At 52.9% G+C, this 20,616-nt stretch overlaps 1 protein-coding gene across 1 annotated transcript in view; it reads right to left on the bottom strand.

Moving 5' to 3' along the window:
* The window catches only part of LOC135889471 (zinc finger protein 271-like), a gene marked incomplete at its 3' end in the record, with an annotated part of 81,730 nt that overhangs the window by 46,201 nt on the left and 14,913 nt on the right, over positions 1-20,616 (bottom strand). Inside the window, exon 5 of the mRNA XM_065417340.1 lies at positions 3,461-4,127. Coding sequence (XP_065273412.1) covers positions 3,461-4,127 — 667 coding nt within the window. The remainder of the gene's footprint in view (positions 1-3,460; positions 4,128-20,616) is intronic.

Below are 20,616 nucleotides of genomic sequence, written 5' to 3' on the forward strand. Positions count from 1 at the left end.
TTCAGACTGGAGATTTAAAAACAGTCGGTAGCATGTCCAATAGCTTGGAGTAGTCTCTCCTGTTGACTGAACTGCACTTGAAGTTTCTCCATGTCATCATGGAGGGAGCAGAGAAAAGGCATAAAATAAAATGAGAAATTACTATTTCAGTAAATAGTCCTTTTCTCAAAGTCCCCAGTAAACCTGAGCTACAGTCTGGCAAATAAAATTCATATCTGATTATGTGACCAAATGTCCCCCAAGAGGAAAAACCCACATCACACAAGACATCCAGCTTCATATAACTAGAAATTCCAGAGCATGTTACATATGACGACTCAGAATCAGGACAAGAGATTCTCCCATTGCATTCTCCTCTGATCCGTTCAAACCTCCTTCACTCATTAGTATTCAGTCATATTATTTACAGAAGTTCTAGTATCAGAGGGGTAGCCATGTTAGTCTGGATCTGTAAAAAACAACAAAGAATCCTGTGGCACCTTAACAAATGTATTGGAGCATAAGCTTTCGTGGGTGACTACCCACTTTGTCAGACGCAAGTGCTAGTATGGTCGTAATGGAAAAAAACAAAAAACAAACCAACCAGCCAGCCTCCCCATCTGCAAACAATCCCATCTCAGTAGGAAAAGTTCTACAACAGGCTTTGCCAACAGTTGGAAACTGGGATTTAAACTCCAAATGATCTCACTGTATTTGAGATCTATTCAAATTCCCCATCCAGGTCTGTGACACTTTCATCTCAGGCCCTAATTTACTGTTTTAGGAGCAAAGAAAACAAATTGTGATCCACAAACAGAGGGCTGAGAACCCTGAATCATAGTATACATTGAGCGGTGGAACTGTAGAAAGAGGAGAAGATAAATTCTACATGGAGTCACCGGGCGATGCTCTGGAACTGCTCCATACGAAGCCAGTCAGGACTCTGGGGGAGCCTCCTCTCTCTGAGCGCACTGTCTCCAGGGCAAGAAGCTCACACAGCTTCGACCTTCCTGGGCCTGACCTCAGAGCATTCACAGCAGCCCCTTCCACACCGTGCACTTCCCACAGCGAGTCCGCACAGACGGGGCTCCTGGGGAAGCCCGAGGGCCCTGCACCCCAATTCCGCAGTCAGACGTGACTCTCAGCCAGCCAGTAAAACAGAAGGTTTATTAGACGACAGGAACATGGTCTAAAACAGAGCTTGTAGGTACAGAGACCAGGACCCCTCAGTCAGGTCCATCTTGGAGGGCAGGGAGGCCAGAACCCCATCTGGGCTCCCCTCTCTTTCCCCAGCCAGCTCCAAACTGAAATTCTCCAGCCCCTCCTCTGGCCTTTGTCTCTTTCCCGGGCCAGGAGGTCACCTGATCTCTTCGTTCTCCAACACCTTCAGTTGGCACCTTTGCAGGGGAGGAGGGGCCCAGGCCATCAGTTGTCAGGAACCAGGGTGTCGGCCATTTGCTGTGCAGACACCATCACACTGGCCCTCTAGGGCTAAGCAACAATCACACACCCTTATCTCACCACCATACTTAAGAACTGCATAGGGGAAACTGAGGCACTCACACAGTATTCAGAGAAAACATTAAGAACATTCCCACTTCGTCACACATGGCTCAAAAAGAGGAAACACTGCTGGGGTAATTCAGAAAGTGGGAATCCCTCCGACTTAACACTTCTTCAGGTGCCACAGAGGTTGAAAAAAAACACTTTTCCCCCCCTCAGTCACAGAGTCACCGGGCGATGCTCAGGAGCAACTCCTTACGAAGCCAGGCAGGACTCTGGGGCAGCCTCCTCTCTCTGAGCTGATGGTCTCCAGGGCAAGAAGCTTACACATCTTTGACCTTCCTGGGTCTGGCCTCAGAGCATTCAGCATCCCCTTCCACACCGTGTGCTTCCTGCAGCGAGTCCCCACAGGCGGGGCTCCTGGGGAAGCCAAAGGGCCCTGCACCCCAGCTCTGCAGTCAGACGTGACTCTCAGCCAGACAGTAAAATAGAAGGTTTATTAGATGACAGGAGCATGGTCTAAAACAAAGCTTGTAGGTTCAGAGACCAGGACCCCTCAGTCAGGTCCATTTTGGGGAGGCAGGAAGACCAGAGCCCCACTCTCCATTTCCCCAGCCAGCTCCAAACTGAACCTCCCTCCAGCACTCTCACCCAGCCTCCCCTCAGCTCCTCCCCCAGCCTTTGTCCAGTTTCCCGGGCAAAGGTGTCACCTGGCTCCAACCCCCTTCCTGGGTTCTCACGTTACATGCTCAGGTAACCTCCCTCAAGGAAAGTCTCCCATCCCCAATGCAGACAGTCCCAATAAAACTCCCCTGCAACCTTCCCAGGTCAATACTCCCCACTCCCTGCTGTGTCACAGGCACCCACCCAGTATTCAAAGAAAACATTAAGAACATTCCCACTTCGTCAGTCACACACCCCTATTCCCACCACCGAGGTAGTGGTGCAGCACACAGGGAAACTGAGGCACACGCAGTATTCATGCAAAACAGTAAAACTCACATAGGCTCAACAGTAAGACTCACATACAACAGAACAAGGGAAAATCCCCACTTTGTCACACCCTCTATCCCAGCTCCTTCTCTGTTATATTTACATTGAGAAAAAGGGTACAAAACCCAACTGCTATTCAGCAGAACCCAGTGCAACGTGAGAACAACTGGGAATGAGGCAATCTGTCCCTAGTGGGGGAACCTGGTGACTAACAATCACTTTACAGTGGGAGGAAAAGTATAAACGTGATGCTACAAATTTGGTTAGACTAGGAAAAGTGATGGAGGTTGTGTCCGGTGGTGAGGAAATTTGCTACGTTACCCTGGCCGCTATATGGGCTATTTTCTTCATTGAAAAAAATAGTTGTGTTTTTACATCAGGATCCCTAACTTAATCTAGATAACTCCATGGAAAACCCCAATGGAGTCAAGGCCCAGATAGATTTAACCTCCATGTACCGAGTAAAGGTCACTCCTGGTTCCCCCACCTGGGACTGAGGGACATTCCTGTTGGAGGGACACACACTTCCATGACACAGGACAAAGGAGTTGATGAAAAACACCGTGGGCTTCACTCCAAGGAAGGGTGAGCTGCAAAAGGGAAAAGCAGACAACTCGCCTGAAGGAGCTGATTCGCCACAAATGCTGCCTTAAAGTTCACTACACCTCTACCCCGATATAACGCAACCCGATATAACATGAATTCGGATATAACGTGGTAAAGCTGTGATCCAGGGGGGCGGGGCTGTGCACTCTGGTGGATCAAAGCAAGTTCAATATAACGCAGTTTCACCTATAACGCGGTAAGATTTTTTGGCTCCCAAGGACAGCGTTATATCGGGGTAGAGGTGTACATGGGAATTGGCAAAAGGAAAAAACAATCTTTTCTGAGTCCTAGACAGGATTTTCATGGTGTTTATCTCCCTTGCAGCTTCTCTGGTGATACATAAGAGAAAAGCTGTGATGGAAGGTTTTCCCGCACTCACGGCATTCATAGGGTTTCTCCCCTGTATGGATCCTCTGATGTGTAATAAGGCCTGAGCTCCGAGCGAAGGTTTTCCCGCACTCACAGCATTTATAGGGTTTCTCCCCTGTGTGGATTCTCTGATGGCAAATAAGGTGTGAGCTGTCAATGAAGGTTTTCCCGCACTCACAGCATTTGTAGGGTTTGTCTCCTGTGTGGATCCTCCGATGTTTTATAAGGGCTGAGTGCCAAGAGAAAGTTTTCCCGCACTCACAGCATTTATAGGGTTTCTCCCTTGTGTGACTCCTATGATGTGCAATGAGATTTGAGTGCTGAGTGAAAGTTTTCCCGCACTCGCAGCATCCATAGGGGCGCTGCCCTTTGTGGATTCTCTGATGGCAAATAAGGTGTGAGCGCTCAGTGAAGGTTTTCCCGCACTCGCAGCATCCATAGGGTTTCTCCCCTGTATGGATCCTCTGATGGCGAATAAGGCCTGATCTCCGAGTGAAGGTTTTCCCGCACTCACTGCATCCATAGGGTTTCTCCCCTGTGTGCATCCTCTCATGGCAAATAAGGTGTGAGCGCTGAGTGAAGGTTTTCCCGCACTCACAGCATTCATGGGGTTTCTCCCCGGTGTGGATCTTCTGATGGCGAATAAGGGTTGAGCGCTCAGTGAAGGTTTTCCCGCACTCGCAGCATCCATAGGGTCTCACTCCAGTGTGGATCCTCTGATGGTGTGAGCGCCTCCTGAACTTTTTCCCACACTCGAAGCCCGTGTTATTTCTCTCTCCCGTCAGGATTCTCTGCTGGGCCGTGGCTTCCTTGAGGCCTTTGTGAGTTCCCCGATAATTAACAGATATTCCAACTTTCTGCGCTGGCTGGTTTCCCTGCTGCTTCTCTGGTCTATGCTGCCCCCGAGAGCCTTTTCCCTGCACACAACTCCTGGACACACTCCCTTTGCATCTTTGCAACAACGCCCCATTCGCTTCCACTTGCTCCTCTTCCTGCTGAGGATTCTGCTCCATGGTCTCTCTCACCATCCCCTCACCTGCTGGGACAGAGAAAGAAAAACCTCAGAAAGCGGAAGGGAAAAGGGGAGAACAAACCAAGAGAATAGCTGGAGAGGAAAAAAAATCAGGGACTGAATTTCCCCAAACTCTTCCCCAAAGGGGAGAGAGGAGAGGATCAATTCTGCATCCAGTTCCCACCCAAACACTCAGGGAGAAGGGAGTTTGGGGTGGGAACTACTGCCAGGAGTGAGGATGGATAGGAAGCCATGAACAGTGTCTGCCCTGAGGATATGACACCTGCTGGAGACCATCCTGAACCCAGAGACCTCACAAGGTCTTTGTTGGGAATCCCAGCTGTTTCCTTCAAGCACTGAGAAGGTTTAATGATCCCTCACCCACATAGCTGCCTCTCAGGATCTCTCTTTCTTTTGAGCCCTGGAGATCTGGGGCCCACAGCTCTTCCCCTCGTTCCAGCTGGGAGATGACACCGGGTTTGGAAACTGGGAACCCTGCTCAGGGGAAAGAAGACCACTAAGATCAGGTAACATGCAAAAGAAGAAGTTACTCAACTTGTGCATCAACGATAGTTCTTTGAGATGTGTCTCCCTATGGGTGCTCCACTGTAGGTGGTAGCAGATTAAAAATAGCTGTGTAGACCAGAGGCTTTTCACACTACTGTACCCCTTTCAGAAGTCTGATTTGTCTTGCGTACCTCCAAGTTACACCTCATTTAAAAACTACTTGCTTATAAAATCAGACATAAAAATACAAAAGTGTCACCGCACACCATGAATTGCTGACTTGCTCGTTTTTACCATATCATCATAAAATAAATAATTGGAATATAAATATTTTACTTACATTTCAGTGTATATGATATAGATCAGTATAAACAAGTCATTGTATGAAATTTTACTTTGTACTGACTTGGCCAGTGATTTTTCTGTAGCAACTCTGGATAGGGTGATCAGATGTCCCGATAAAATCGGGACCGTCCCGATATTGTGGTTTTTGTCCCACGTCCCAACCGATGTTTGGTCAGGATACAATTTGTCCCGATATTTCGCGGTACTACTACTACTACTATTTTTTTTTTTGCTCCGCCGGCGGATATTTCCCGATGTCCCGATATTTTCTTCCTCTCATCTGGTCACCCTAACTCTGGAAGAACTCTGCGTACACACCCAGGGGTACACATACTGCTGGTGTAGACACTGCAGCTCAGGCTTAAGAGACTGAGCTCCAGCCCAATCTGCAACATAGACGCAGTTATATACAGCCCGCCAAGGCCAGTCTGGAGCCCCAGGCTGGGAGGGTCTCTCCCAGAGGCAGCGCAGACATCCCAAAGTGCAGTACAGTTGTGTTCTCACGTCCTGCTTCCCTTGGACCCAGTCATTACACATTAACCTCCAGTCTTTGACACTTCCACTGTCCAGTGTGCTGCATTCATATGTGGACAGTCCTTGATCGTGTTTCCATGTAAATGGAGACAGGCCTATGCTGCTTCAACAGGAATTACATCCCCATCCCAGAAGAGGAATTCACTCCTTCACACCCAGTGACTAACAAAGCAAATTGAGAGGGAAGCTGACCCATGCATATTTTTCATTAAAAAAACTACTAAATAAAGCCCCCATTCTCGAGAGGGAGACAACATCAAAGTGAAGGGCTAGGATCATGAATCATAAAATCACAGAAACACACGGGGTAAAGGGATGTCAGCTAGTCCATCCTCCAGCCCTGAGGCAGGACCAAGTATACACAGACCATCTGTCTAACCTCTTCTTAAAAACCTCCAGCGACCAGGATTCCACAACCTCTCTTGGTAACGTATTCCTGTACTTATCTATACACACAGTTGGAAAGTCTTTCCTAAGATCCAACCTAAACATCCCATGCTGCAGAACAAGCCAGTTATCCTCTCCTGGTTAGGGTAGGGAGAAGTAGTAAGGCAGGGGCAGGCAAACTTTTTGGCCTGAGGGCCACATCGGGTTTCCAAAATTGTATGGAGGGCCGGTTAGGGGAGGCTGTGCCTCCCCAAAGAGCCAGGCGTGGCCAGGCCCGACCCCTATCTGACCACCCCTGCGTCTCGCCCCTGACGGTACCCCCGGGACTCCTACCCTATCCAACACCCCCGTTCCCTGACGGCCCCCCCCAGGACTCATGCCCCATCCACCACCCCCTGCTCCCTGTCCCCTGACCGCCCAGGACCCTCCGCCCCGACTGCCCCCCACCATATATGAATGTATATATGACATAACTGGAATATGTTTTATGCTACATATGCCATGGAACATATCTATGTAAAGGTTATGATCTACTGAATCTATTAATCCTATTTGTATGCACATATCATTTTTGTATTTTAAGTTATGAATATTGGCTGTATACTTGTCTGATTCTAAGTGGGTTTTAGTGAAGCAGTTGGTCAGCTTCCTGAGAAAAGACTATTCTCAGTAAGTGCCCAATCAAGAAGCCCTTAAGCCAACAATGAATTTGGAGACGCCAATCCACATCTGAGCTTTCCCAGGCATGTGGCTTGGCTGGTAAGGAACTCAGTCATGCATGGACATGTGACTTGCCCAGGTGACTCCAAAACTCCATTTTGTAGCTGGACTTTGCATAGGAGAGAAGAGGGGGTCTCCACCCACAAGAGAAAGTCTATTTAAACCCCTGGGAGACCCCTCCATTTTGTCTTCAGCTGGCTAAAGAGAGAGCCTCCACACCCCAAAGATACCTGAACGAAACTGGAACAAAGGACAGTAACTACAGGGGGTATGAGTGATTGCTGGACCAAGACTAGAAGGAGACTAGTCTCTAAAAGGAAGCTTACGGGGTGAGGTTATGATCTGTATTCAATTTCTTAGACATAGACTTGCGTGTTTTATTTTATTTTGCTTGGTAATTCATTTTGTTCGGTCTGTTACTACCTGGAACCACTTAAATCCTACTTTCTGTATTTAATAAAATCACTTTTTACTTATTAATTAACCCAGAGTATGTATTAATACTTGGGGGGGGGAGGGGGGGAAACAGCTGTGCATCTCTTTCTATCAGTGTTACAGACGGTGAACAATTTATGAGTTTACCCTGTATAAGCTTTATACAGGGTAAAACGGATTTATTTAGGGTTTGGACTCTGTTGGGAGTTGGGCTTCTGAGTGTTAAAGACAGGAACACTTCTGTAACTTGCTTTCAATTAAACCTGCAGCTTTGGGGGCACATGGATCAGGCCCTGGGTCTGTGTTGGAGCAGACTGGCGTGTCTGCTCAGCAAGACAGGGTGCTGGAGGCCTAAGCTGGCAGGGAAAGCAGGGTCAGAAGTAGTTTTGGCACATCAGTTGGCAGCTCCCAGGGGGTTTCTGTGATCCAACCCGTCACAACAGGTATTCCTCATTTTCAGTGCGGAGTGGTGTAGGCGGCGTCAATAAAGGCACACAAGGGTGTGTTCTTGCCACAAGGATTGTCAGCAGGCTGGTGCCATACGTGCTCGGGGTCCCCAGGGCTCAGGGAGGGGTAAGTGAAGACAACGACTCAGACGGAATCCTCATTGGAAGGGTAAAGGGGTGGTGACATTATGAAAGTCCGAGATGGATTGTGTGCAGTAGGCTCAGTGTCTGAGCGCAGGCCAGGGGCAGGCAGCTTCTGTTCCCCAAATCGGTTAGCGTTTGCGCTGTCCTGCACCTGTGCTCTGTTCCCAAAGTGTTCTGTAGCGGGGAGGGCAGAGCGCTGGTCTGTGTCTCATTGGCCTGTCGGGATGTTGCTGAAACAGGGCAAAGTTGAGGCTGCACTGTGAACCTTAACTCTTCATTTCCCCTTCTAAGAACCTAGGGGACAGGAATCCTTACCCAGCGAGGTCACGTTCTCATAGTTCTCCTGCATGACATCTTTGTAGAGGGCTCTCTGAGCAGGGTCCAGCAGAGCCCACTCTTCCCTGGTGAAATACACAGCCACCTCCTCGAAAGTCACCGGCCCCTGAAAAAGCAAGAGCACCCCACTCTGCATCTGCTGCCCAGTGACATCCCCACCACTCACAGGGGAGGAGGGCCAATCACATGGAAGCTCTGGGAGGCAGGCAGGATCCCACCCCCTCCCCATCAGAGCAGACAGGAGGCATCAGGGTGAGGAGCGAAAGAGAGAGAACCCCTCGCCCCTTCTAGCAGACAGAGATGGCAGGGGTCTTCCCATTCAGCACTCACCTACCAGCCAGAAGCTGATACAAGAGATGGAGCCCCCAGCAGGGTCCAGGGACAGTCCCCTGGCAGGAATCCCAACACCCTCCCCAGTGCCAGCAGTTGGATGGGATGGGATGGGGTGTCTTCCCTGGGCCTCACTGGCGGTTGCCCTCTGGCTAGTAGGTTCAGACTCCAGTATTGGAGGCTGGTACATTTCCCCAGCCCAGTCCAGGGGGGTTGTTACCTGCTTGAGAAATTAGGGAATTTCCACCCACAAATCCCATGGGTCTGTTAAAATCTAGGCCCCACCGTAAACAAATCCCAGCAGGTTTGTCACAACCTGTCCCCCCCCCCCCCTTTCTCCACCCTGTGTATTTCCTGCCCCCTCCCACCTCCTGACTACCCCCAGAAGCACCCACCTTCTATGTCTTTACTGCCCTTCTCCCGCCAACAGGAGCCCACCAGCAACTCCCCGATAATCCCTACCTGAACTGGCTCCATGGCAGCCATTTCCCTTCCCTGGTAGGATGGGACGTAACACTGCAGCCTGTCAGGGCAAGAAGGGGACATGTCAGAACAGGACAGTAACGTCACATCTCAATTCCCCCCGGCTCTTTCCCGCAGACGGATGTTCTCGACTCTGTCATGCAAATAACGGAAATATTCAAAACAGAATTAGTAATGGGGGGGGGGACATGGGACTTTAGCTACCGAGACACCTGTTAGAAAAGGAATTAATACAAAGTGTCCAATGAGTTCTTGGAATGTGTTGGGGACACCTGTTTGCTTCAGAAGATGGAAGTAGTAACCAGGGAGACAGGCATTTCAGGGTTGATTCTGACTAACAGGTGGGAGTTAGTTAGGAAACGGAAGGTGGAAAGCAATATGGGAGAAAGTGTTCATGAAATGATGATTTCGTGAGTCTAAGAGAAGGAAGGTGTTAGAGCAAGAAAATAAGGACAACGGACTTCAAAAAGGCAGACTTCAACAAACTCTGAAAACTGGTATGTGAGTGTGACATTTCACTCCATATTCTTTATGAAAATATGCTTATGACATGAATACGAGATAACAGATGTACTTTGTGCAAGATGGGTCTTGTAAGATATCATTGGAAAGGTTACAGAGAGTCCTGTGGCACCTTTAAGACTAACAGATGTATTGGGGCATAAGCCTTCGTGGCTGAATGCCCACTTCGTCGGCACAAGCATCCGACGAAGTGGGCATTCACCCACGAAAGCTTATGCTCCAATACATCTGTAAGGCTTTGTCTTCACTACCCGCCGATCCGGCGGGTAGCAATCGGTCTATCGGGGATCGACTTACCGCGTCTAGTGAAGACGCGATAAAATCGATCCCTGATCGCTCTGCCGTCGACTCCGGAAATCCACCACGGCAAGAGGCGGCAGTGGAGTCGGCGGCAGCGCAGCAGCGGTCGACTTTCCCCCGTCCTCACAGCCAGGTAAGCCGACCTAAAATACGCAACTTCAGCTACGGTATTCACGTAGCTGAAGTTGCGTATCTTAGGTAGGACCCCCGCTGTAGTGTAGACCTAGCCTTAGTCTTAAAGGTGCCACAGGACTCTCTGTTGCTTTTTACAGATCCAGACTAACACGGCTACCCCTCTGATATTGGAAAGGTTATAATTTACTGAATGTGATTATCCAATTTGTGTGCATGTATCATTTCTGTATCAAAGCGGTCAGTGCTTTGAATTCCTCATCTATACTCGCTGTAGTGTGTTGCGTCAAGCCCCTAAAGCTGAATCTTTCCAGAGCAGATCTCTGTCTCTCTGTGCAGCTGGGCGTGGCCCTGCCTGTGTGCTTGGCTGGAAGAGGCTTGTGAGCCTAACCCGGCCAGGTAAAGGGCACCGAAGCTGGCAGAATAGGCTGTCTCAGTGGCACCCCAGCACATCAGGTGACACCCCAAAGGGCCCAAACCCGTCACAGCGAGGTCCCATGGGAATAAAATTCTAAGGAGAATAAAGCTCAGGAGAGCTGGCAGTTTCTCAGAGACAGTACTAAAGGAGCAACAGCAAACTATCACAATGCGAAGGAAAGACAGAAAGAATAGTAAGCTATCAATTTGGCTCCATTAGGAGCTCTTTAATGACCAGACAATAAAAAGGAATCCTGAACCCCCACCCTAGTTATGGCCCTGTAGCTGCACCAAATTGTCTGGTTACCAAAACAATTCACAGGCGTAATGTAATAGTTGAGTGTTTATATTATTCCAGCAGATTTTTCTTAAACAAATAGGTCTGCTGTGGCTTTTCCAAATTATGGCAATTCATAAAGGTCCATTATTACTTTTCTGCGATTTTCCAAGACATCTTTGCAACTCAGCTGCAATTATTTGAAGATCATCCCACGATTCAGGTAGGGTCTTAATTATTATTAACCAAGAGAGAAAGAAACAGACACCACAATAGGGAAAGAACAGATTAAAAATATGTAGATACGTTAGATATATTAAAATCAGCCATGAAATTCATCTTAGGGTGCTTAAGGAATTAGCTGAAGCAATCTCGGAAAAATTAGCAATTATCTTTGAGAACGCTTGGAGAACGGTGAAGACTGGAGAAGGGCAAGCATTGTACCCATCTTTTAAAAGGGGAACAAACAGAACTGGGAAATAAAGTCAAGCCTTATTTAAATACCTGGAATGAACAACTTATTAATCAATTTGTAAGCAAGCAGAGGCTAGTAAGGTGATAAGTTATAACCAGCATGGATTTCCAAAAACAAATAATGCCAAGGCAATCTAATTTCCTGCTTTCACAGGGGTACTGGACTTATGGATCCGGGGGACACTGTAGATAGGACATATCTTGATTTTAGTCAGGCTTTTGACACAGGCCCCCATGACATTCTCACAGTGAACTATGTGGTGTACATTCTCACAGGGAAATGTGGTGTACATGAATGTGCTATAAAATGGGAGAAAATGTTGTTGGAAGGTTGTACTCAGACAGTAATCATTAGTGGTTCACTGTCCAACGGGAGGATGTATACAATGGGGTGCCCAGGGGCCAGTCCTGGATCTGATAGAGTCAATATTTTCACTCATTACTTGGATAATGGACTGGAGAGCATGCTGTCTAAATATGCAGATAACAGCCGCTGCGAGGGGCTGCAAGCACATTGGAGGACAGGATTAGAATTCAAGGTAACATTTACAAACTGGAGAAGTGGGCTGAATGAACAAGATGAAATTCAATAAAGACAAGTGCAAAGTACTAGACTTAGGGAAGGAAAACCAAATGCACAACTACAAAGTGGGGAATAGCTGGTTAGGGGCTTGTACTACTGAAAATGATCGGGGGCTATAGTGGATCACAAACTGAATCTGAGTCAATTGTGAAAAAAAACCGAATGAAGCACTGGAATAGATTAGCAAGAGAGGTGGTGGAATCCCCATCACTGGAGGTTTTTAAGGACAGGTTGGACAAACACCTCAGTGCTGGGGGCTGGACTAGATGCCCTCTCACCGTTCATTCCAGCCCTACAGTCCTATGATTCTATGCGGGGGAAACGTTTGGCCACTTTATTACAGCACTGACCGGCCCCTCCCACTAGCACTAAACCACTGAGACATTTTGAAACCCTCCCAGTAACAAAGTCTGGGAACCAAATGGGAGAGAAGCGCAGAACACAAGGAGTGACACTGGGGGATTCTCCCTGACACTGTCCCCAGGGCAGCACACTCCTACAGCAGGGACTACAGGGAGAGTCAGGAACTGGCTTTGCCTCACCTTGCACTTGTGAAAGTGAAATGAATTATATTAAAGAAATAGAATGAATTAAAGAATGCTGTATGTACCTTTAAGTAGAAATGAGAAATGCTGCAAGCCAGGGGGGCAGGAAAGCAGACATTAACTGCTTAATGAATTGCCCCACTTAAGGGCAATTGGTGAAGCATTAGCCTTAGATCGATAACAGTTAATAAGGAAGCAGGATATGCATATTGTGCCCCATGCAAATTTTACAATTTTGCTCTCTCTGTCCCTTTGTTTAGTTCGCACCCTTTTATCTGTATAAATAAGACTGTTTGAATCTTGCATGGAGGCTCACATTATCTGAATGTATTAGCAAAGCGCTGTGCTAATAAACAGAGTGGTCTTGACAAAATTGTGAGTCCTGATTCTAACTTTGACACACTTCACCTTGTAAGTGCTGGGTTTACAATGGTGCCAGTGGCGCCATGGAGCCGGGCCCATGCTCAGAAGGGGCCCCGGTCTGCTCTGCTTGCACTGTGCCCTGAGACCCCGCCAGCCCACTGGCTCCCCCCGCCCACTCCTCTTGGCCTGCCCACTGAGGGCTCCTCTCCACCCCCTGGCCTCACCTGCTGGGTCCTGCCGGACCCCTGAGGTGTCTAACAATCACCTAGTGTCTCTGACTCAGATGTTGGGGTGGGCAGAGCCTTGGGTTGACCTATGGGGCTAATGACAGCTGGAGAAAATCCTCACCTTGGCTGGGCACAGAGGAAGCTTTACTCACGGTCACTCCCCAGCCCCGATCCCGCTGGGGGAGCAGCAGCTGCTCAGCCTGGGCCCCCAGACCACAATCGGGGCAGCAGCGTCTGAACCAGGAAGCTCAACCCCAATATTCTGAAGGAGAGAAAGAGAGAAACTGAGTCACTTTCCCCCCTTTAGCAACAACTGAAACCCCCTCCCCACAGGGACACGCCCTGATCTTATCTGCCCCCCATGTTAATCTGGAGTCACTCCCTGTTCTCCCTTGCAGTGACTCAGGAAGGAGGAGGCCAGAATCCTTTTAAACGGATCATTGCAGCAGGGGGATCGAAACTCCTTCCGCCCCCCTCGCTCCCCATGTGCTGAGAGGGATTCACAGCAACAGTTTTCCAGCCCCACCCGCCTGACCCCCCCATTTCACACCCTCTGCCCCTCCCCCACCCCTGGCTGATTTTCCAGCCCCCCCCCGCCTGACCCCCACCATTTCACACCCTCTGCCCCTCCCCCACCCCTGGCTGATTTTCCAGCCCCCCCCGCCTGACCCCCCCATTTCACACCCTCTGCCCCTCCCCCACCCCTGGCTGATTTTCCAGCCCCCCCGCCTGACCCCCCCCCATTTCACATCCTCTGCCCCTCCCCCACCCCTGGCTCCTGGAGTCTCTGTCCGGCCTCGCACGCGCGGCTGCCCCCGGGATCTCTCCGCCAATCAGCGAGCGGGGCGGGGCGGGGCCCCCCCACGCGCACAGCTAACCGCCTCCGCCCGTCACTTGGTCGTACGTCATTTCCAGCCCGCGATGCGCCAGGAACTACACCTCCCAGCATGCCCCGGGGCGCGGCCGCCCGCTCGGGCCCAGCCTGACCCCAGCCCCGCCCCGTACAGACCCCGCCGCGGTACCTGGCCCTGCGGACGCGGCGACACAGTGTCGGACCCGGGTTCGGCGGCGCTGAGCCCGCGCGCGCTGCCTGGGCTGGGACTGCGCATGCGCGCGGAGCACGGATGCCGCATGCTCAGTAGCACCCGCTGAAGCCGCTGCGCCCTCACTCTGCCCTGACTTGGCCTGGAACTCACCGGGCGGGGGCAAATCGCGTGGGGGGAGGGGCGGAGTCTGGGAAGGGGGCGGACAGTGAGTGTGCGGGGGAGGGTCAAACAGCTGGAGGCGGGGACGGGGGAGCTGGGAATAAGGTGGGGGGGTGAACCCCGGGAGGGGGAGGGGCTGGGGGGGTTATTCCCCCTCCCACAGCCCAGGGGTCACTGCCTCCGTGTGGGGGGGGCGCGAATAACCGGGGGGGGCTGCCCCCCTTACCCCCCAGGGGTCACTGCCTCCGTGTGTGTGTGTGGGGGGAGAATAACCGGGGGGCGCTGCCCCCCTTCCCCCAGGGGTCACTGCCTCCGTGTGTGTGTGGCGGGGAGAATAACCGGGGGGCGCTGCTCCCCTTACCCCCCAGCGGTCACTGCCTCCGTGTGGGGGGGAATAACCAGTGGGGGCGCTGCCCCACTTACCCCCCAGGGGTCACTGCCTCCGTGTGTGGGGGGAATAACCGGGGGGGCAGCCCCCCTTACCTTCCAGGGGTCACTGCCTCCATGTGTGTGGGGGGAATAACCAGGGGGCGCTGCCCCCCTTACCCCCCAGGGGTCACTGCCTCCGTGTGTGGGGGGAATAACCGGGGGGGCGCTGCCCCCCTTACCCCCCAGGGGTCACTGCCTCCATGTGGGGGGGGAATAACCAGGGGGGGTGCTGCCCCCCTTATCCCCCAGGGGTCACTGCCTCCATGTGTGTGTGTGGGAGGATAACCAGGGGGGGCCTGCCCCCCCTTACCCCCCAAGGGTCACTGCCTCCGTGTGTGGGGGGGGGAATAACCAGGGGGCGCTGCCCCCCTTACCCCCCAGGGGTCACTGCCTCCGTGTGGGGGCGGAATAACCAGGGGGGGCAGCCCTCCTTACCCCCCAGGGGTCACTGCCTCCGTGTGTGGGGGGAATAACCGGGGGGCGCTGCCCCCCTTACCTCCCAGGGGTCACTGCCTCCGTGTGGGGGCGGAATAACCAGGGGGGGCAGCCCTCCTTACCCCCCAGGGGTCACTGCCTCCATGTGGGGGGGGGAATAACCAGGGGGGGTGCTGCCCCACTTACCCCCCAGGGGTCACTGCCTCCATGTGTGTGTCTGGGGGGGAGAATAACCAGGGGGGGCTGTCCCCCTTACCCCCCAGGGGTCACTGCCTCCATGTGTGTGGGGGAATAACGAGGGGGGGCAGCCCGCCTTGCCCCCCAGGGGTCACTGCCTCCATGTGTGTGTGGGGGGAATAACCGGGGGTGTGTGCTGCCCCACTTACCCCCTGATGGGGTCACTGCCTCCGTGTGTGGGGGGAGGGAATAACCAGGGGGGCAGCCCCCTTTACCCCCCAGGGGTCACTGCCTCCGTGTGTGGAGGGGGGAATAACCGGGGGGGGGCGCTGCCCCCCTTACTCCCCAGGGGTCACTGCCTCCGTGTGTGTGGGGGGAGGGGAATAACCAGGGGGCCGCTGCCCCCCTTACTCCCCAGGGGTCACTGCCTCCGTGTGTGGGGGGGAATAACTGGGGGGGCTGCCCCACTTACCCCCCAGGGGTCACTGCCTCCATGTGTGGGGGGGGGAATAACCGGGGGGAGCTGCCCCACTTACCCCCCAGGGGGTCACTGCCTCCGTGTGTGGGGGAAGGGAATAACCGGGGGGGGCTGCCCCACTTACCCCCCAGGGGTCACTGCCTCCGTGTGTGTGTGGGGGGGGAGAATAACCCGGGGGGGGGGGGGCGCTGCCTCTAGGTCTACACTACCCGCCTGAATCGGCGGGTAGAAATCGACCTCTCGGGGATCGATTTATCGCGTCCTGTCAGGACGCGACAATCGATCCCCGAATCGACGCTCTTACTCCACCAGCGAAGGTGGGAGTAAGCGCCGTCGACGGGAAGCCGCAGAGGTCGATTTTGCCACCGTCCCTACAGCGGGGTAAGTCGGCTACGATACGTCGAATTCAGCTACGCTATTCGCGTAGCTGAATTTGCGTATCTTAAATCGACCCACCCCCCTGTAGTGAAGAGGTAGCCCTAGCCACCACTGCCCAATTAGTGGAGAGAGACACACACACACACACACACACACACAGGGCCCCACCTGGCCAGCAGGGGTCACTGCTGCACTTGGGTGCTATACACAGGACAGGGGCATTCACCCACAAAAGCTCATGCTGCAATCTGTCTGTTAGTCTATAAGGTGCCACAGGACTCTTTGTCGCTTTATACACAGGATACTGCCCCATGTGGATGCCAGAGATCATCCCCCCCCCCCCCCCCCCGACACACAGCATGCATGGGGCTCAGGCTAGGGGATACACACAGGGCACTGCCCCCTGTGGCTACAGTGGGTGAGGGGCTTGCAGGGCACTGGCCCATGTGGCTACCAGCGTCATTATCCTTTGGGGGCACGAGGGGGGCAGAAAGGAATACCTGCAGGACACTGTCCCACCTGGCCCCCAGGAGTCATTGCATCAATGGATGCGGGGGACACACAGGGCAGTGGGTCAGGGTCCGGTCCCAGCACGGCTGCACGGCCCGGACCTGCAGCTCCCCTCGACTGCCCAGCTTGGGGTGGAGAAGCCCAGGGCTACCCTGTGGCTCCCCCTCCTATGTCCATCTAGGTTGGCCCCTAATCGGGGCAGCACCAGAGAGGGTGTTGGCCTTTTCAGTGCCTGCTGCTCAGGGGTTTCCCAGTACGGGGTCTCGGGGGGGTGACTTATTGCCCTCATCTCCCCTGGCCGTTAATGTCCAGCCTCAGCTGCTCCCCGCCGCAGGCTTCTCCCCTGCATTTTCTATCCTGGTACCTTAATGGGCCCCATTACCATGGTACCTGGGACCAGCCATCTGCTTCCCTGGCTTTTCAGCCCTGAAACTCTGTAGGCCCCTCTCACAACGTACAATCCTTTGTCTCGTTCATCCCACTGGACCAGCACCCGGAGCATGTCCGGGGAGAAGTGATGACGCCCGTTCAGCTCCAGCTAATGCTAACCTTTTTATAGTCACTTACAATAGCACCCCTAATGAATTAACATTGTCTGGCTTTTACCATATCTATATTTCGTCTACTTTAAATGAAATACCTTCTATGCCCTCATTGGCTATTTAAAATTTTTATTAAAGTTAATGTTTAAAATCAAATTTACAGAAGTTAAGAAAGAAGGTACTGTACATCTGGGGTCAGGCTTGGGTTATGAGGGATTACGAGTGTCAGTTACAAGGTTCATAAGATACATACATAGCACATAACCAGCATAGACCCAGATGGGGGTGTGGGAGTTTTTAAAATGACAGTGGATAAGTGATCTCGGGTACGCCACGCCTAGAATGTATCCAGAGTCTTGGTGTACTGAATAAGTACATGGCTGGGGTGTGTCCCTTGGCTCGTCAGGGAAGGAAGGAAGTGGGTTATTGCACAGAGCATTTCCCTCATGGAGCAACAGTTGTCCCGGGGCCCAAAGGCAACAGGGACAGCAGGTGCCCAGTGAGGGGAATGCACAAATCATTTCCTTAAGGAACAACAGTGACACCGGGTGGCCACTCTCTAGAGTTGCACAGAGTATTTCCCAAATGAAGCATGTGACGAAGTGGGGGATTTTCTTGTTTGGTTCCTTGTTTTTTCCAATGATTTGCATGCAGAGGGCGTGGGACTCAGTTTCCCTGGGTGTTACTGGTTTAACGAGGGGAGAGGGAGTTTGTTGTTACAGAGGACCAGCGAGGGAACTTGGGACCCCAACCAATGGCCTGGAGAATGGATACCCCAGCGAATGGTGACCCGGAAGCCCAGCTCAGGAGTCGCAGCTGGTTCTAGCCAGTGGGAGGACAATGGGCTGTAAAGAGAGGACCCCTGGTGACCTAACCAGCCGGTTCCAGCCCGAGGGGCCAGAGGACAGAAGAGGGGAGAGGAGGCCCAGGCGACCCGGTTTCCCTGGAGAGAAGACAACGGACAGAGGGGGCTTGGGGCCGGTGATCTCAGATGCCCAGCTGGGAAGCAGGGGGGCTCGTGGCTGGAGAAGGAGCAGGCAGAGCCCACCTGGATGCAGGGGAGACTTGGATGTGCTGTGCTGAGTGTGACGAAGTGGGGGGTTTTCTTGTTTTCTGCAGAGTTTCAATGGTTTGCATGCGGAGGGGGTGGGACTCAGTGTCCCTGGGTGTTACTGGTTTAACGAGGTGAGGGGAGAGGGAGTTTGTTTTGCAGAGGACCGGAGAGAGGACCTGGGGACCCAGCCGATGGCCTGGAGGATGGAGACCCCAGCGACCGGTGACCTGGCGACCCGGAGGCCCAGCTGAGGAGATGCAGCCGGTTCTGGCCAGTGGGCGGACAATGGGCTGCAGAGTGAGGACCCAGTGACCTGACCAGCCGGTTCCAGCCAGAGGACAGAAGAGGGGAGAGGAGGCCCCAGTTTACGACCCTGTTTACCTGGAGAGAAGACAATGGACAGAGGCGGGGCCTGGGGCCGGTGATCTCAGATGCCCAGCTGGGAGCAGGGCGGCTCTGGGCTGGAGAGGAGGAGCAGGCAGAGCCCACCTGGATGCAGAGAGACTGGGGTGTGCTGGGCTGAGGGAGGCCAGGCCTGAGGCCCTGAGAGTTTCCTGTGCTGTGTTCAACTCTCAATAAACCCTCCTGTTTTATGCTGGCTGAGAGTCACTCCGGTCTAGAGAACAGGGTGGCATCAACCCCTTTGGGGGTGGAGGCCCGGGGGGTCCAGAGCGAGTGGACTCCCTGAGGGGGCCCACGGCGAGAAACAGGTGTGCTAGGGCTCCGAGAGGTGCGGATCCAGGAGGTGGAGGGGCTTGACCCCGAGAGAGAGTGGACCCCCGAGAAGGGCTGACTCACTAAAAGGGGCACCCCCCACAGACCGCACGGGGCCAAGAGTGGGCACGATCTGTGAGTCCGTGACACTGAGGGAAGCCAGGCCTGAGGCCCTGAAAGTTTCCTGTGCTGGGTTCAGACGCTCAATAAACCCTCCTGTTTTATGCTGGCTGAGAGTCGCTCTGGTCTAGAGAACAGGGGGGGGGGGGGGGCATTATTCCCTTTGGGAGTAGAGGCCCTCGGGGTCCAGAGCGGTGAATTTCCTGAGGGGGCCCATGGCGAGAGAAGGATGTGCTAAGGCTCAGAGAGGTGCGGTTCCAGGAGGTGGAGGGGCTTAACCCCCGGGAGAGAGTGGACCCCCGAGAAGGGCTGTCTCACTGAAGGGGGTTCCGACCACGGACAGCACGGGGACAAGAGTGGGCACAACCTGAGTGTCCCTGACAGCAAAGCATTTCCCTCATGGAGCAACAGTGATACCGTATAGCCACTCGGGGGAACGCACAAGGCATTTTCCTCATAGAGCAATAGTGACAGAGGGTGGCCATTTGGTGTTGTGCACAGAGCATTTCCCTCCATGAGCAACAGTCACACCGGGTGGTGTCACGGAGTGTGGGGGGACACAAGGCCCTGCACCCCTGGCTTCCTGCGATTCACTATGACTCTCAGCCAGCCAGTAAAGCAGAAGGTTTATTTAGACGACAGGAATACAGTCCAAGACAGGTCTTGCAGGCACAGACAACAGGACCCCCTCAGTTAGGTCCATCTTGGGGTCCCAGGGTGCCCCAGCCCCCTTGGGAGGTCAGAGCCCCGTCTGCCTCCCAGCCACATCACCAGCCAGCTCCTGAAACTCTGCCTTCAGCGACCCCTCCCACAGCCTTTGTTCAGTTTCCCGGGCAAAGGTGTCACCTGGCCTCTAACCCCTTCCTGGGTTCTCATGTTACATGCTCAGGTATTCTCCCTCGGTCAGTCTCCCATCCCCCAATGCAGACTATCCTAGCCACACTCCCCTGTCAGCATTCAAAGACCACAGTAAGAACAGTCCCAGTTCGTCACAGGTGGCCAATCCAGTAATGCACAAACCTTTTCCCTTATGAAGGGACAGTGATATCGGGTGGCCACTCCGAGTCATGCACAAAGCATTTCCCTCAGAGCAACTGTGGCACACACAGTGACTCAGAGTAACGCACAAAGCATCAGACACACCAAACCCATTGGAAAAACGCAGAAATTGGGCTTGTTTTTGGCTTAATTGGCTGAGAGTTGCTGTTGGCTAGTTTCTGGCTGCTGTTTACCTTGCAGCTTGTTGCTTCTTTTTTTAATCGGCTGCTGGCAAGCAGGGGCTGGGGGGGGGGGGAGCAAAGGCACGGGGCAAGCAGGGGCAAAGAGGGGAGAGAGTCAGGGGTGCACAGCAGGCCCACCACAGTCGCAGACTCCACGCTGAGGGGATCTAGTCACATACAGTGTTGGGGTTCTTTGGGATTAACTTGTTTTGGCCTTGTTTTGAAATGGGATTAGCTTGGTTTTTGGCTTATTGTGAAAGTCGGGGAGATTATTTACCCTGTGAAAGTTGGCAACTGTGACTGTGATCCCTTCCCCAGCCTTAATCCCACAAAGCCCCGTACCCAACGAGGAAGCACACGGCCTGTGACGAAAACTACAGCAACT

The sequence above is a fragment of the Emys orbicularis genome, chromosome 15 (genome assembly GCF_028017835.1).
Source record: "Emys orbicularis isolate rEmyOrb1 chromosome 15, rEmyOrb1.hap1, whole genome shotgun sequence".
NCBI classification, from domain to species: domain Eukaryota; kingdom Metazoa; phylum Chordata; order Testudines; family Emydidae; genus Emys; species Emys orbicularis.